Source organism: Tamandua tetradactyla, chromosome 16 (assembly GCF_023851605.1).
Source record: "Tamandua tetradactyla isolate mTamTet1 chromosome 16, mTamTet1.pri, whole genome shotgun sequence".
Lineage (NCBI taxonomy): Eukaryota > Metazoa > Chordata > Mammalia > Pilosa > Myrmecophagidae > Tamandua > Tamandua tetradactyla.
Genome location: NC_135342.1, coordinates 18244158 through 18258703, shown reverse-complemented (window position 1 = coordinate 18258703; position 14546 = coordinate 18244158). Strand labels below are relative to the sequence as shown.

The 14546-nt window shown below is 52.6% G+C and overlaps 1 protein-coding gene across 1 annotated transcript; it reads left to right on the top strand.

Moving 5' to 3' along the window:
• The first annotated feature begins 254 nt into the window (after window positions 1-254).
• Window positions 255-12566, top strand: CBLC (Cbl proto-oncogene C). The gene is given in 10 exon segments (XM_077130464.1): window positions 255-610; window positions 3130-3276; window positions 3468-3624; window positions 3807-3928; window positions 5240-5377; window positions 7213-7300; window positions 7990-8070; window positions 8073-8141; window positions 8669-8831; window positions 10463-12566. Coding segments are annotated over 9 exon segments (1290 nt in total). The 3' UTR covers window positions 8801-8831; window positions 10463-12566.
• The last annotated feature ends 1980 nt before the right edge of the window (window positions 12567-14546 follow it).

Genomic DNA, 14546 nt, shown 5'->3' with positions numbered 1-14546 from the left:
CAAACACACACTCAGTAGTCCCGTCCCACCGCCACCCACCTAAGCCACTCTGTCTGCTCTCCCTGGGGACTCAGACTTCCAAATCGCACCTCTAGGGGACCGAGGTGCCCTCTTTGGAAACATGGACGCCTGCTGTACCCTCTCCAGTTCTCCAGGCCCCCTCCCCCGTATCACCCCCGCCCCTCTCCCCTCCCCCGGGCCGGGCCGCCCCTTTCCCCACCGAGCGCGCACGGCACTGGGCACCCGAGGGACCCATGGCTGCGGTGGCGGCGGCCCCGGGGAGGCGACACTGGGAGGAATCCCGCGCGCTCCGCCGGGCGGTGAACCTGCTGCAGCGCCTGGAGGCGCAATGCAGCGACCACCGGATCACCCTGAGCCACCCCTCGCTACGGGACCTGCTGCCCCGCACGGCGCTGCTGCTGCGCGAGGTGGCCCGCGCCCGGAGGACGGCGGACAGAAGCGGCTCCGAGAGTCCCGATAGCGCCGGGGACTACCTCGAGGTCTACCTCCCCAACCTGGAGGCCAAGAGCCAGCAGGTGGCGGCGCTGCTACCACCCCGCGGCCGGACGGGTACCAACAGGGAGCTTTACCTGGAGGGCCCCAGTGTCAGGTGAGTGAGTGTACCCCTGGCCCACGACATAGGTGGGATCAGAGTGAGGTCCCCGGCAGGCCCCAGTGCCTTCCTCCCTCAGATCCAAGAAGCCAAGGCCCCAGGACCTCTTTCTCCAGGAATCAAGAGTTTGGGGCACCTCCAGGCTTAGACCCAGCAATCAGGGTTCCAAGACCTCTTCCTAACACTGCACTCCCCTGCCACCCGGGAGTGGGTGGAGGTGGGGGTGGGGGCTCAGACCCAGGGGTCCAGGTCCCAGCTCCTCCTCCATGAGGGAACCTGGTAAACTGGGCCATCCAGTTTTTTCCTTCCTTGGGGACCCTTCCCTCAACAGTCACTGCCCCACCCCCAACTCCACCCCCATTTTCCCCTCTCTTGGTCACCCAGCAGCCAGGTCCTCCCTACTCCATTTCCCAGAAGCCTTTAAATGATGCCCTGTCCTGGAATATGGGGAGCCCCTGGGGACCCGCAGGAATAGGGGTGGATTGACACATCTGGAGAAACCAATCATGAAGTCCACATGGTGGTCCCTGTCTGGGGGTCTCAGAGGCCCCTTTTGGTCTTTGGTTGCTGAGGACCAGTTAGTTCAGGCCCTGGGACTGGTCTGCTCGCCCTGGGGGGTGTTCATAACTCAGGGAACAGGGCTGCTGAGTGACCCAGTCCCGTGAGATTTGGGGTCTGGGACCCAGAACAAGGCTCCAACTCATGGTTCTCAAGCCTGTCAAGCTCCACCCCATTAATTTACAGCAAATATTTTCTAGTATCTTCATTTTTTTGGAGGAGATGGGGAGTGTGCATGGGCCAGTAATCTAAACTGGGTCTCCCACATGGCAGGCGAGAAACTACCCGATCACCCCCCTCTAGTGTCTTCTTAATTCAACCCAAAATAAAATGCATAGGTTAAACCACTCATGACTTAAAAAAAAAAAAAAATCACTATAATACCAAAACTGTAATATAAGGGAATGGAAAAAAAGGAAAGTTTTTCAAAATGAAAGTATCTACACTTGGAATGAAAATGCTGATGCATGATTATTCTGCAAGACAGAATTGAACAGTCACTTGACGCCTGAAGGTCAAGTTTGCTGAATCAGATACAATCTGCCTTTGGCATGTAGGTCAACTCAATATCTGCAAAATCCAGTCTAAATTTAAAATGTGTAAAAAAGACTTTTGTAAAATGTGTTCTAGGCTCAGAAAATTATAAATGTCCAATGGGACATTCGAAAGTCAGAAAATTATAAATGTCCAATGCGACATTCGAAAGTCAGAAAATTATAAATGTCCAATGCGACATTCGAAAGTCAGGTGGTAAGTGGACAAATCCTGCTTGAGGGGACTGTCACCTACAATCTAGCCTCCCTATCCTAACTGACCATGTCAAGTAAATCTCTAGAAGTCAATTTCTAGACTCAGTGCATTCTAGAAACTTCTGACAGGTATTCTACAATCTCAAGTATCCTGGGATGTTCTGTATCAACATTATCCACGAAAATATACTGCATGCCACATATGTCATTTTTAATTTTCTGGTATACTCACAGCAAAAAAAAAAAAAAGTTTAAAAACAAACAAACAAGGGGAATCAGTTTCGACATATTTTCTTTAACTCACTCTATCCAAAATATTATCATTGCAACTTGTAATCGTATAAAGCAGTTATTAATGAGATATGTCATTCTTTCATTCTTTTTCTTTCTTTCTTTGAAATCCCATGTGTCCATTACACTCACGGTACATCTCAATTTGGATGAGCCATATATGTGTATGTGTGTGGCCTTATCAGACAACAGAGCTTCACGCTCTGGGTGGGGGCAGCTGCTCATAAACTGTCAGCGGTGACCCCAGGTAGCTATTAGTAATAAAAGCCAGCATCAAAAAATTGTCACCATTCAACTTCTGTGAGGGCCAACTGCCAGCCCGAGTGCACTTTGTGTCCTTGGAGGACATGTCAGAGTCCTCATCACTCCCCTATGTGATAAGGACTGACCTTAACCTGCACTTATCCCCATTTCACAGTTGAGGAAACAGACCTAGGGGGAAAAAAGGGACTTGCTAAAAAACCACACCTCTGGTAAAGGTCACAGCCACCGTTTACTGCCACCCACATCCTGATCAGAAAACAGCCGGCAGGAGAAAAGACAGGGACCCACCACCCGGGGCTGCTAACACCCGGGCGAAATCTCCGAGGGTGGGTGGCACACTGAGCCCCGAATGCCCTCAGCTCTAGTTATCCCCATGGTCCAAACTGGCAAAGATTTTCACCTATTGCCACCCCGGGCTGCCGGCAGAGGCTGACCTTTGCTGAGGACAATCTGCATGCTGGGCAGAACTTCCACTTCCTCCACAGATGGGCCAAACTTAGGTCCAGAGCAGGGAGGACCACCAGGCGGGCTGGGGAGGACTCTCATCCTGCACCAATGAGCTAGGGAGTGTCCCTGAGGCCATGCCCTGCAAGGAAGGGGCGGTCAGTGGGAACACCAAGGCCCGGCCCAGGTCCTCAGAGCCCATCCCCTCAGGCAACAGCTGGCCAAGCTGGCCCTCATCGTTAGCCACATGCACGTGGAGCTGGGAGCACTCTTCCCTGATGGGGAGTACTGCGGACACACCTACTGGCTCGCCAAGACTCCAGCCCACACTTTCTGGAGGGAGTTCTGTGGGGCCCGGTGAGTGAGCTCCCGACCCGAGCCCTGGGCTCCTGGAGCCCCAGCCTGCCCCTACCCAGGAGTCTCAATCCCCAGCTCCCTCCTCCTTCAGACCTGGGAGTCCCAGCCCCCAGCCCCCTCTTCCCAGAGATCCTCCCAATCCAAAGCTCCCAGAGGCCTCAGCTTTGTCCCCCCACCCCCACCCCCCAAAGGTGTGTGCTGTCCTGGGCTGAGTTTGAATCATTCTTGTGCACTCGCCACCCCATCACACCAGGCGCCTCGGCCCTGGCCTTGCGCTCCACCATTGACCTCACCTGCAACGGCCATGTGTCCATCTTTGAGTTTGACATCTTCACCAGACTCTTCCAGGTCAGGGAAGGCCAGGGCTGGGTGCTCGGACTCCTGGGTCAGAGGGAGCAGGGGCTGGGGGACCCTGGACTCCTGGGTCCAAGGGCAGAGCAAGCTGGGATCTTCTGGGTAAAGAGCTTTCACCGAGCCCCAGCAGGCTGCTTCTTTGGCCCTTTCTTGACCCAAGCCTTGCCCCACCCCAGCCATGGCCAACACTCCTCAAGAACTGGCAGCTCCTGGCGGTCAACCATCCGGGCTACATGGCCTTCCTCACATATAATGATGTCCATGTATGCCTGCAGGCCTGCAGGGACAAGCCAGGCAGGTAAAAGACCCAGGCCTCGTGGGGGTGGGGCTGCCAGGGGTGCAGGTGTCCAGGTCCTGGGCTGGCGGGTGGAGGAAGCCCGGAGACCCTCAGAGAGCACAAACTGGGGTTGAAGCATCTGGGTCCTCAGGGAGTATCTAGGTCCTCAGGGAGTTAAGGACTCAGAGGCAAGATGCCTAGTGGCCCTGCCACCCTGGCTCCTCTTCAGAATCTCTTGGACCTCTCCACAGTCCAGCCACTACAGGGACAATACCTGGCTCAGCAGAAGCCCCAAAGTCCCTGCTCCAGATTCAGGTCCATTTCTGGTCAGAGCCCATGCTGTACCACTTATTAAATATTTTGAATCTGACCTCCCACCTGCAGGGCAGGAGACTGAGAAACCAGACACCTGAGTCCTTGAATGATTTCAAACCTGGAGTTTTTGAGCCTAGAAGGTTAAGAATTGAGAAGCTAGGGTGCACAGGTGGTTCAGTGGTGATAGAATGCTCACCTGCCATGTGGGAGAGCCAGGTTCAATTCCCAACCCATGCACTCACACACACACACACACACACACACAAATGAGGAGCTGAGCTGCCTGCAACACCAAGAAGTTAAGGGGATAGTAGGTCAGATTCATGAATTCCTGCAGGATCCCTAGGAAGGCGGGTATATTGGCCCTCTTCCAGGTAGGCTTCAAGCTGTTTTAAGAAAAAAAATCAAAAGAAATGAATTAATATCCATAATCAAAGGACTACAGTATGGAGTTCAGGCACAACCGATCAAGGTGCTCAAATGCTACTATAGGAGTCAGTTCCTGTTCATCCCCCGTCTCTCCTTTCCTCTATGTTGGTTTCATTCTCAGAAATGAGGGTCTTTCCTCAAGCTGGCAAAATGACTTCTAGAAGCCCCCACTGTACACTTTACCAGCTTAGCATCCTCTGTAGAAATGGGGTACCTCACCCTGATGCTGTCAGCAAAAGTCCCAGGCCTTACTGCCATCACTGCGGTCAGGGATCCTGAAACATGAGGGCTGGCCAAGCCAGAGTCATCCTTGTTTAAACCCCAGTGTAGGAGGGGCAGGTCCCCAAATAAAAACTGGGGCATTGTTATTGGAAGAAGAGGTGCCAGGCAGGCAACACCAACAGATATCCTCTACAGTGATGGACAGGAGGAACCTAGTAGCGTGCTGCCTAAAGAGTGGAGACTTGGGCCCGTAAAGGGACAAGGACTTAAGACATCTGATTCTCCAACAGGGTGGGGTTGGGGGTGGCTCCCGAAGCAACAGCAGTTGCCACCCACCTCACCCTGCCCACCTACCTCTCCTTCCAGCTACATCTTTCGTCCCAGCTGCGCTCACCTGGGGCAATGGGCCATGGGGTTTGTAAACACAGACAGCATAATCCTGCAGACCATTCTTCCAGACAAGCCCCTCTACCAGATGCTCCTGGAGGGACAGAAAGAAGGCTTGTGAGTCCCCATCCTGGTGGGGGCGGGGAGGTATGGGTCAGCAAAAGCCACTGCAAAAGGTTGTGCCTGTTGAGCACTGCACAAGATCATCATGTCAGAGGATACCCACCACTCAGAGCAGACATGGACATTTGCAATGCTGTGATAATATTCCTGCAGGTGGCAGTCGAGGGTCTTGAGGAAGGGACTTTGTCTAGTTCAAAGCTAGCAAAGCTGCCCTGTGAGCTAGAAGCAGCTCTGAGAAGTGGGGGGGTGGGGGGGAAGTTGAGTACAATTTTACTGGCATCATTCCTAGGAAGTGGGCTCGAGAACTTTGGGTTATAGATTTCCATATTCTTATCTAGAATACAGACTGTAAGGACGGTAAGGGAACTGGGGAAAGCTAGGCTGGTAGCTGTAACCTTGGCTGCTCCAGTGCCCCTCAGAAGTTCCCCTGGATAGAAGCTGAGGCAAAATAAGTAAGTGAGGCTCCAGATCTTGTGGACGTTTAATATAAGTTAAATATGTGTGTGCGTGTGTATACACACGCATGCAAATACATATATGTATGTATTGTACATATATGTATAAATGCATATATATGTATGTATTTATATGTGTGTATAACACATGTATACAATTATTATATCCCCATCTGACAGATGAAGAAACTGGAGCACAGAGAAGCAGAGTTACTAGCCCCAGGTCACACAGCTACTGATGAGCTGGGATTTGTAGCTAGGCAGCCTAGCATGGGCTCTTAGACCTGAGTTCCTGGTCAAATTCCACTAGAGGAGAGGATTCTGGAGCTTAAATCAGTGTGAACACCTCCATTCTGGTCTCATCCCCTCATATACCTGTACCTGCTATTTGGCAGTCAGGAAGTCCCCAGTTGAGGCTGAGAGATTGGGAGATTTTTCCTGCCGCACAACAAGCGGCGTTCTGGGACTAAAGCTGGTCACAGCAGTTCCCTTTAATCGGGCGTTCACATCTGGGGATGGTGCTTACGTTCGCTTTACGTACGACCAGTATCTTGTTTAATCCTTGTTGCCAGCCTTTGGCCACGGCATGGTTATGTCCGTGTTATGGAAGGGGAAACTGAGGCAGAGAGGTATGCCCCACGGTGTGTTTGTGGAAAAGCCATCTGGGAATTGGGGCCAGGTTTCCTGCACCACTCTCCCTCAATGGCCTCAACGGGGGTGGGGACACCACCGGCCTCGTTGTGGGCACTTGTGACCCCACTGCTGATGTGAGGCTGCTGTCCGACCCCTGGAGACCCAGCAAGTCCAGAGCCCCAGCTGGCCTGGGCCCCGGCTCACCCAGCCTCACTGTGGGGCCTTGGCCAAGCGCCTCGCCTGCCTGGAGCCTCCGTCCACCCTCCTGAGGTGGGGCCTCTCGGGGGTCCTTCCAGCCCCGATATGTAAGATTCTGGGATCTGGTCATACCAGCATCTGTGACTCTGAGATGCGGTCAAGCCTGGAGAATCTACGAAGGGAGAGGTTTGGGGACGGCCCGCTGGGATTTTCATCCATTTTCTGGTTCTGGTTCCATCTAATCTTTGTTTCCAGAGCTTGAGTCACTTAAGTTCTGAGTCACTCAGAACCCCAGGGCGACCCTGGTCTGAGCTGCCCTAGGGGCCTGGGTGGGGGATGCAGCCCTGCCCTGGGGTTCTGAGGGGACGTAGCCTGAAAAGTCTCAATCTGAGGAGGGAGGAAGAAAAATATTCTCAGGCCAGCAATGAGTTTGGGGCAAAACCTTATCTGAAGAAGTCAAGGGGCCCCGGGGTGTCCCTGTGGGTCTGTCTGGGCGCAGGGGAGCTCGAGGGCCTCTCGGACCACCTCCTTCCTTCCCCTCAGCTATCTCTACCCCGATGGGAAGAACCACAACCTGGACGTGACTGAGCTCTGCCAGCTAGAGCTGTATCAGCACATCCACGTGTCTGAGGTGAGACCCAGGCCCTTGCCTGTGGCCCCTGCTCACAGCGCCCCCCGCCCCACTTCACCCCAGCTCGGGGATTCTCTCCCATGGCATGAGGTCCTAGAATTACAGAGGTGGAGTGCTGACTTAGTGGCTGTGTGACCTTGAGTAAATCACTTCACCTCTCTGAGCCTCAGTTCCGCTTCTGGAAATACAGCTCCTCCTGCCTCCTTCCCAGGGGTTATCATGGGGATTGATGGAGGAAAGTATGCTCGTTGGCAAAAAAAAAAAAAAAATGCTCGTTGGCTAATGCACTTGAGTATTCCCTAGTGACAGCACCTGTGCCACCACGTGACCTATCTTAATCCTCACCGACACCCCATGGGTGAGGGACAAACAATAAAAACTTTTCAGTATAAGGATAGCCCTTCATATTTAGGATATACTTATACTTTAAAAATATTTTGCCCATTCTTTACGTGAAATTAAAATTTTACTGGACACCCTGTGTTTTTATTGGCTAAATCTGACAATCCCTAAGGGTAGGCAACCCTAGAGAACAAGCCGCATGAGAAGGAAGGAAGAGGAGGAGACAGCAGATGACTGGACCTTTGGGAGAAGGGTCTGGGCTGGAGCAGAAGTGTGGGACCTTGCTCCTGTAGCTGAGTTGTGCCCCCGCGCGTGGCACCCCGAATCTCCTCCTCCTCCCCATCCAGGAGCAGCTGCAGCTCCACTGGGCCATGGATTCCACCTTCGAGGTCTGTAAGATTTGTGCCGACGACAAGGATGTGAAGATCGAGCCGACAAGGATGTGAAGATCGAGCCGTGTGGGCACCTGCTCTGCAGCTGCTGCCTGGCTGCCTGGCAGGTGAGTCTGGCCCCCGCCTCACCCCTCCCAAGGGGATCTCCCATATGCCTCATCCACCCGATGAGGAAACTGAGACTGGGGGGAGGAGTCTGGTTGTCCGTGTCTGGGCCTCTGTCCCCTTCTCGCTCTGAATCTGCTGCCTCCATTTCTCCTCCAGCTCTATCGTTAGTGGGAAGGCTCCTTCCCTCCCTCGCTGGGTGACCTGGGATGGCGGCTTCATGTCTCTGAGCCTCAGTCTCCTCCTCTGGAGAATGGGCTGATGGCAGTGCCCTCTCAGGGCCCGAGCGGGCATTCATGCCCGTGAGTTTCTTGGCAAAGGCCTGAGAACCAAGAGCAGTAGCTCCTGGCTCACAGCCGTGCCCTGGTCCTCTCTCTCGCTCTCTCTGTCAGCATCTGTCTCCCATCTCTCTCTCCATGATTCTTCTCTCTCTCTCCATTTCCTGGCCTCCCCGTGCCTGGAGGCCCTTTGCAGTCCCAGGAGACCCTGGCCCTTCCCCTCACCGACCACCCCCCTTCCCGCCCCCCAGCAATCGGACGGCCAGACCTGCCCCTTCTGCTGCTGCCAGATCCAGGGCCAAGAGGCTGTGAAGGTCCATCAGCTCCCGAGGAGGCTGGCCGAAGCCAAGGCCACTGTGGTGGACCTGGGGGTGCAGCTGTGACCTAGAAGACGGCGAGGGGGGACCAAAGCTGGTGAGCAGAAGCTGGGGCTGAGGGAGGAGAGGGCTGGTGACAGGGTCCTGCGGGCCTGGACTTTGGATTCCCACAGGTCTGGGGCAGCAACTTTCTCTGATTCTAACCCTCCTAGGGGTTAGAACTTTGTCACTTCTCCATTAAATCTCCAGAGTCTAGACCCAGGCAGAAGGACACGTGGGTGGGTAGAAAACTTCAGCACACTAGGCCCTCCCCACCCTGTGTCTCCCCAAGGTGGTTTCCTCAGTTCCCCCACCGCCCCCACCCCCACTCCCACCCCCAGCTAGATCTGTCCCCCAGGGAGCTGGAAGTGGAGGTCAACTGAAGGTGACCTGAATCAGGCACTGACCTGAGGTGGGCAGTTCAGGGCTCAGCTCCAGAGTCCTGGTCGGACTGGGAGCTCAAGATGGGGGGTTGGGGGGGTGCCAGGCCAGGCTGTCACCCTTGGCACCCATTTACAAGGCCTTGTGCAAGCTGGCACCCACCACCCTTTGACCTGGTTTCCTATTTTATTCTCCCTCACTCCTTCCCCACCAGGCTTCTTGTCTTCTTGCTCCTCCTCTGGCCTGCCACACACATGCTGCCTCAGGGCCTTTGCATTGGCCGTGTCCTCTGCCTGGACTTCCTTTCCCCCAGGGCTGGCTTCCTTACACACTCCTGAGAACAGCAGCCCTGCCCTTCCAGGCCCTCACCCTGCTGTATTCTCACAGCCCTCTCGCACGCACGCTGCAGAGTGGAGAGTTGTGTTGCTGTTTGTGGGGTTTAACCTTCCTGAGAGTGGGACCTTATCTGAGTCTCCATTACAGCTCCAGAGCCTAGAAGGTGCCCAGAAAACAGGGTTTGAATGAATACATTGAACCGAGTCTTCTCAACAGCGCTATGACATCTTTTCATTTTCTAGAGGCAAAAAACTCAGAGAGGTGACTTCACCGCCTGGAAGCCACACAGCCTGAATGAGGAGCAGCGGTGTTGGCAGCCTAAAAAAGCCCCTAGAACCAACTTTTTTTTTTTAAGAAAATGACCTAAGCGAGTCCTGGTCTTGATTTCTCTCCACCCCGACTCCCCAGGATTTTCTGAGCCCCCAGGCCACTGCAGGGTGGGGGCAGGCCTTACGTTGGCTCTGCAGGCTAAGTGCTCACAGGATTAAATCAATACCGGGCCAGTCTTCAAACAAACAGCTCAGGAAGTCCAGAGCATTATTCGACCACAGCAAACAAGAGAACCAGCAGGAAGAGGGTGGGGGGATGGTGGCAGTGAGACCAGCCAGGGAAGCTAAAAACAGTCTCCAACCCACAGCCAAACAGCAAATGGAAACATTAGGAGATTAGGAAGCACTCAGCCGGCTCCCTGGGGACAAGGAGGGGGACACAGTCAGAAGGGCAGGCTGACAGGGCACCTGGGGCCAGATGGCCACACCTTTGCCTGGGCCATGCCCTCCACCTGCCACACCCTTCCAGCTTCTCCCCAAACCCAGTCTGACTCTACTTCCAGTCAGTCCACTGCCCCACCCCCACCCCACCTTCATCCTTCAAAACAAACTGCAGAAGAGGAAGCCCCGGGAATACTTTGCGACTTCCCAGCAAGGTGACTGTCGTGAAGGGAATAGTTGGCATGTGTATAATCTTTGCTAGGTGCCCGGCACTGCTTCTAGCCTTTTGTCCTGATGGCCCCATGAGGTCGGCACTGGAGTGATCCCCATCACATGGAGAGAGTCGCTGAGGTTCCAGACTCCAGAGCCTATTCTCCACTCCCTCTGTGGGCCTCAAAGACCTGGTCTGTAAAATGGGCATGATGGGCTGTCATGGGAACAGGGTGCAATGGGGCTGGGGACCAGGTGGGGATCCCTGAGATTGTCAATGCCCTGTGGTTGCCCGCACCCACCTCTGTCTGTCAGCAGGACCCTGCTTCAAATTTCAACTTCCCACTCGCCTGCTGGGGATCTCTCTGAGCATCCATGTCCCCACGAGGAGAATTGGGACAAGTGTAGCTCAAGCCCCATAGGTTTCAATGAAGACAGTGAGACTGAGTGTGTGTAACCTGAGTTGGGTCCCCAACCCCTCACCCTTAGGAGCCCTCATTAGCTACTCAGTGCTCCGAGAATTAAAGCCCAAGTCCTCTCCACGGCTTCTGAGGGATCTGACCCTCCCATGTCTCCAACCTCCCGCCCAGTGCTACCCCACCAGCAGCCATTGACCTTTCTAGTCTGTCTCAATCACGCTGTCTCTTCAGAGCCTAGGACAGTGCCTGGCACAGTGATCAGTCGGTGTTAGTTGGGACGGATGGATGAATAGGTGGTTGGATGGGTGGATGGTGGATGAGTGGGGGGAGAGATGGATGGATGGACAGACAGTCAAATTAAAAGTTGTTGAACCTCTTGTTGGTTAGATGCAGCCTCTCTCTCTAAGTTGAACTCACTGCCCTCCCCCCCAACACGTGGGGCATGACTCCCGGGGTATAAATCTTCCTGGCAATGTGGACATGTTAAGAAAAGCCTTCCTTCTCTCAGCCAACACGACAAGCAAACTCACTGCCCTCCTCCTCTCTATGTGGGACATGACTCCCAGGGGTGTAGACCTCCCAGGCAACGTGGGATGGACATCCTAGAATGAGCTGGGACTCAGCATCAAGGGATTGAGAAAACCTTCTCGACCAAAAGGGGGAAGAGAGAAATGAGACAAAATAAAGTGTCAATGGCTGAGAGATTCCAAACAGAGTCGAGAGGTTATCCTGGAGGTTACTCTTGCACAGTAAATAGATATCACCTTTTTAGTTAAGGTGTATTTGAGAGGCTGGAGGGAACTGCCTGAAAATGTAGAGCTGTGTTCCAGTAGCCATGTTTCTTGAAGATGATTGTTTAATGATACAGCTTTCGACAGTGTGACTGTGTGATTGTGAAAACCTTGTGTCTGATGCTCCTTTTATCTTACTGTATGGACAGATGAGTAAAACATATGGATTAAAAATAAATAAATAATAGGGGGAAAATGTTAAAATAAATTGAGTAGATTGAAATGCTAGTGATCAATGAAAGGGAGTGATAAGGGGTATAGAAACAAATAGGGAAAACAAAGACTAAAATATATTGGGTAAGGTCCATCCATGTTGTTACATACTTCATAACTTTATTCTGTTTCATAGCTGCATAACATTCCATCAAGCCTTAAGGACATTATGCTGAGTGAGATTAGCCAGGAACAAAAGGACAAATACTGTATGGTCTCACTGATGTGAACTAACATTAGTGAATAAACTTGGAAAGAAAAAAACGTTGGGTAGATGGAAATACTTGCAATTGATGAGAGGGAGGGGCAAGGGGTATGGTATATATGAGTTTTTTTCTTTTTATTTTTTTCTGAATTGATGCAAATGTTCTGAGAAATGATCATGGTGATGAATATGCAACTATGTGATGCTATTGTGAGTTATTGATTATATACCAAGAATGTAATGATCATATGGTAAGAAAAAAAAGGAAAGAAAAGAAAAGCCTTCTTGACCAAAAGAAGGAAGAGAGAAATGAGACAAAATAAAATTTCAGTGGCTGAGAAATTTCAAACAGAGTGGAAAGATTATCCTGGAGGTTATTCCTATGCATTATACAGATATCCCTTTTTTGTTTGGGATGGTTTGGGATGGCTAGGAGGAAGTACCTGAAACTGTTGAACTTTATTCCTTGATACTTGAAGACAGTTGTAGAACTATAGCTTTTACAATGTGACCGTGTGATTGTGAAAACCTTGTGGCTGACAGATGAGTAAAAAAATATGGGCAGATGAGTTAAAAAAAAAGGACAATAAATAAATAATGGTAGGAGGGGTAAAAGATGGGTAGATTGCTATGAGAGGGAGGGGCAAAGGGTATGGAATATATGTGTTTTTTTTCTTTTTATTTCTTTTTCTGAAGTGCTGTAAATGTTCTAAAATTGATCATGGTAATGAATACACAACTATGGGATAATATTGTGAGCCATTGACTGCATACTTTGGAGGGACTGTATGATGGGTGAAGATATCTCAGTTAAAATATTTTTTAAAAAATGAAAAGATTAAGAAAAAAAGTTCTTCCTTCTCATGGATTGAACAAGGCCCAACGCCTGGCCACTGTCACCCTGCCTGGACCCGTGAGGCGGAGCAGGCCCAGTGCCCCCAGCTCTGACGCTGCTCAATCTGCTCCCCTCCAGGCTCCCTGACCCTCCCCCAGCTTCAGGCCCCTCTCCCCTTGCCCAGAATTAAGAACTTGACCTCAGCCCCATGGGATGTCAGCTCCAGCCCCCAGGCCAGGGCAGGGGCCACTGAGTAAATGGAGGGGAGCTGTGGTCAAGGACTGTCTGGGGGAAGATCCCAGAAATCAAAAGCCCCCCTGCCCCCCTTGAACTTTGTCCATTGCAGAAGCTCCTAAAGGGAAAGTAGACCCTCCAACAGCTTCTGTGGGGGCCGGGTGAGCCCACTCCCCCCATGCCTTCCATCCCTCCCCCAGTTTTGCCCCCTGGGCCTGGCGCTCCCCCTGCCCCACCCACATGTGATAGGATCTAATCCACACTCTTGCTCTCTCTCCACCTCACAGGGCACCAAGATACGCTGCCAAAGGAGCCCCAGGGGCTGGAAGGACTCTAAAAGGCAGAAATAAGCTGCCAGGCCTGGGTGGTGGTCTGGTGTGTGGACACAGAGCACGGCGGCCACCAGGGGGCAGCTTGGCACTGGGAACCCACAGTTCCTGAGGCCTGACCCCCATTTCCTTGACCCAGGAGTCTAGGGATGAGAGCCAAGGGTGAAGGACCCAGCTCCCTCAGACCTAGGAGTCTATCCCTCAGGACAGGAATCCAGGTCCCAGGCCTGCAGAGAATCAGGTCTCCATGTCTGTCACTCCTCCTTCCCCACCCCACCCCTGGCCAAACCATGGCAGGAAAATTCCTAGACTTGGACCCAGATACCCAAGTTCTAAATCCCTCTTCAAAGAATAATTTCCTTGAGAGTTATGCCCCCAGTCTGGTCATCCCTTGCCCTCATCTGTCTTTCCTCCATTCTCCTCTGGGATCCTTCTCCCAGAGAAACAGCAACTTCCAACCTAAATCACGCTGAAGAAGTAGTTCCCACCTCTCCCCAGTGACGACCCAGAGTGGACAGAACTGGGCTGGGGAAGACTGGGGGATTGTGGAAGCCCAGAGGGAGCTGACCCAGCCCAGGAAGTCAGGGAGGACTTCTTGGAGGAGGGGACGTCAAAGCTGAAACTCAAAAGATGGGAGAAAAGGTATCCCAGTGAAAAGAAAGCCTGGAAGCACGTATCAGAGATTTAGTTCCCAAGCAATAGAAATCACCTCTGGGGCAGAAAGGGAATTCGTTGAAAGGATTTTGGGTCACCTGCAGAATCCCAGATTGATTGGAGAACCAGGATAAGAAAATAACCAAGAACACTGGCAGCTGGCCAGCTGCAGGAACCCAGCCACCGTCATGCCGTCAAACCGGTCTGATGAGGAGAGGCCGGTGCCCCTGATGACCACCAGATGGACGCTGCACCCCACTGACCACCTCTGAATCAGTTGCTTTTCTCGAAAGCCAAAACACCGTGGCTTAGAACCAACGACATCCGTCTTAACACCCGTGGTTTCTGGGAGCCAGGATCTTAGGAGGGGCTCCTTTGGATGGTTCTGGTCCAGGGCGCATCCTGCAATTGCACTCAGTGGGTGGTTGGGGGCCGGGCAGGCACCCCTGCTGTCTC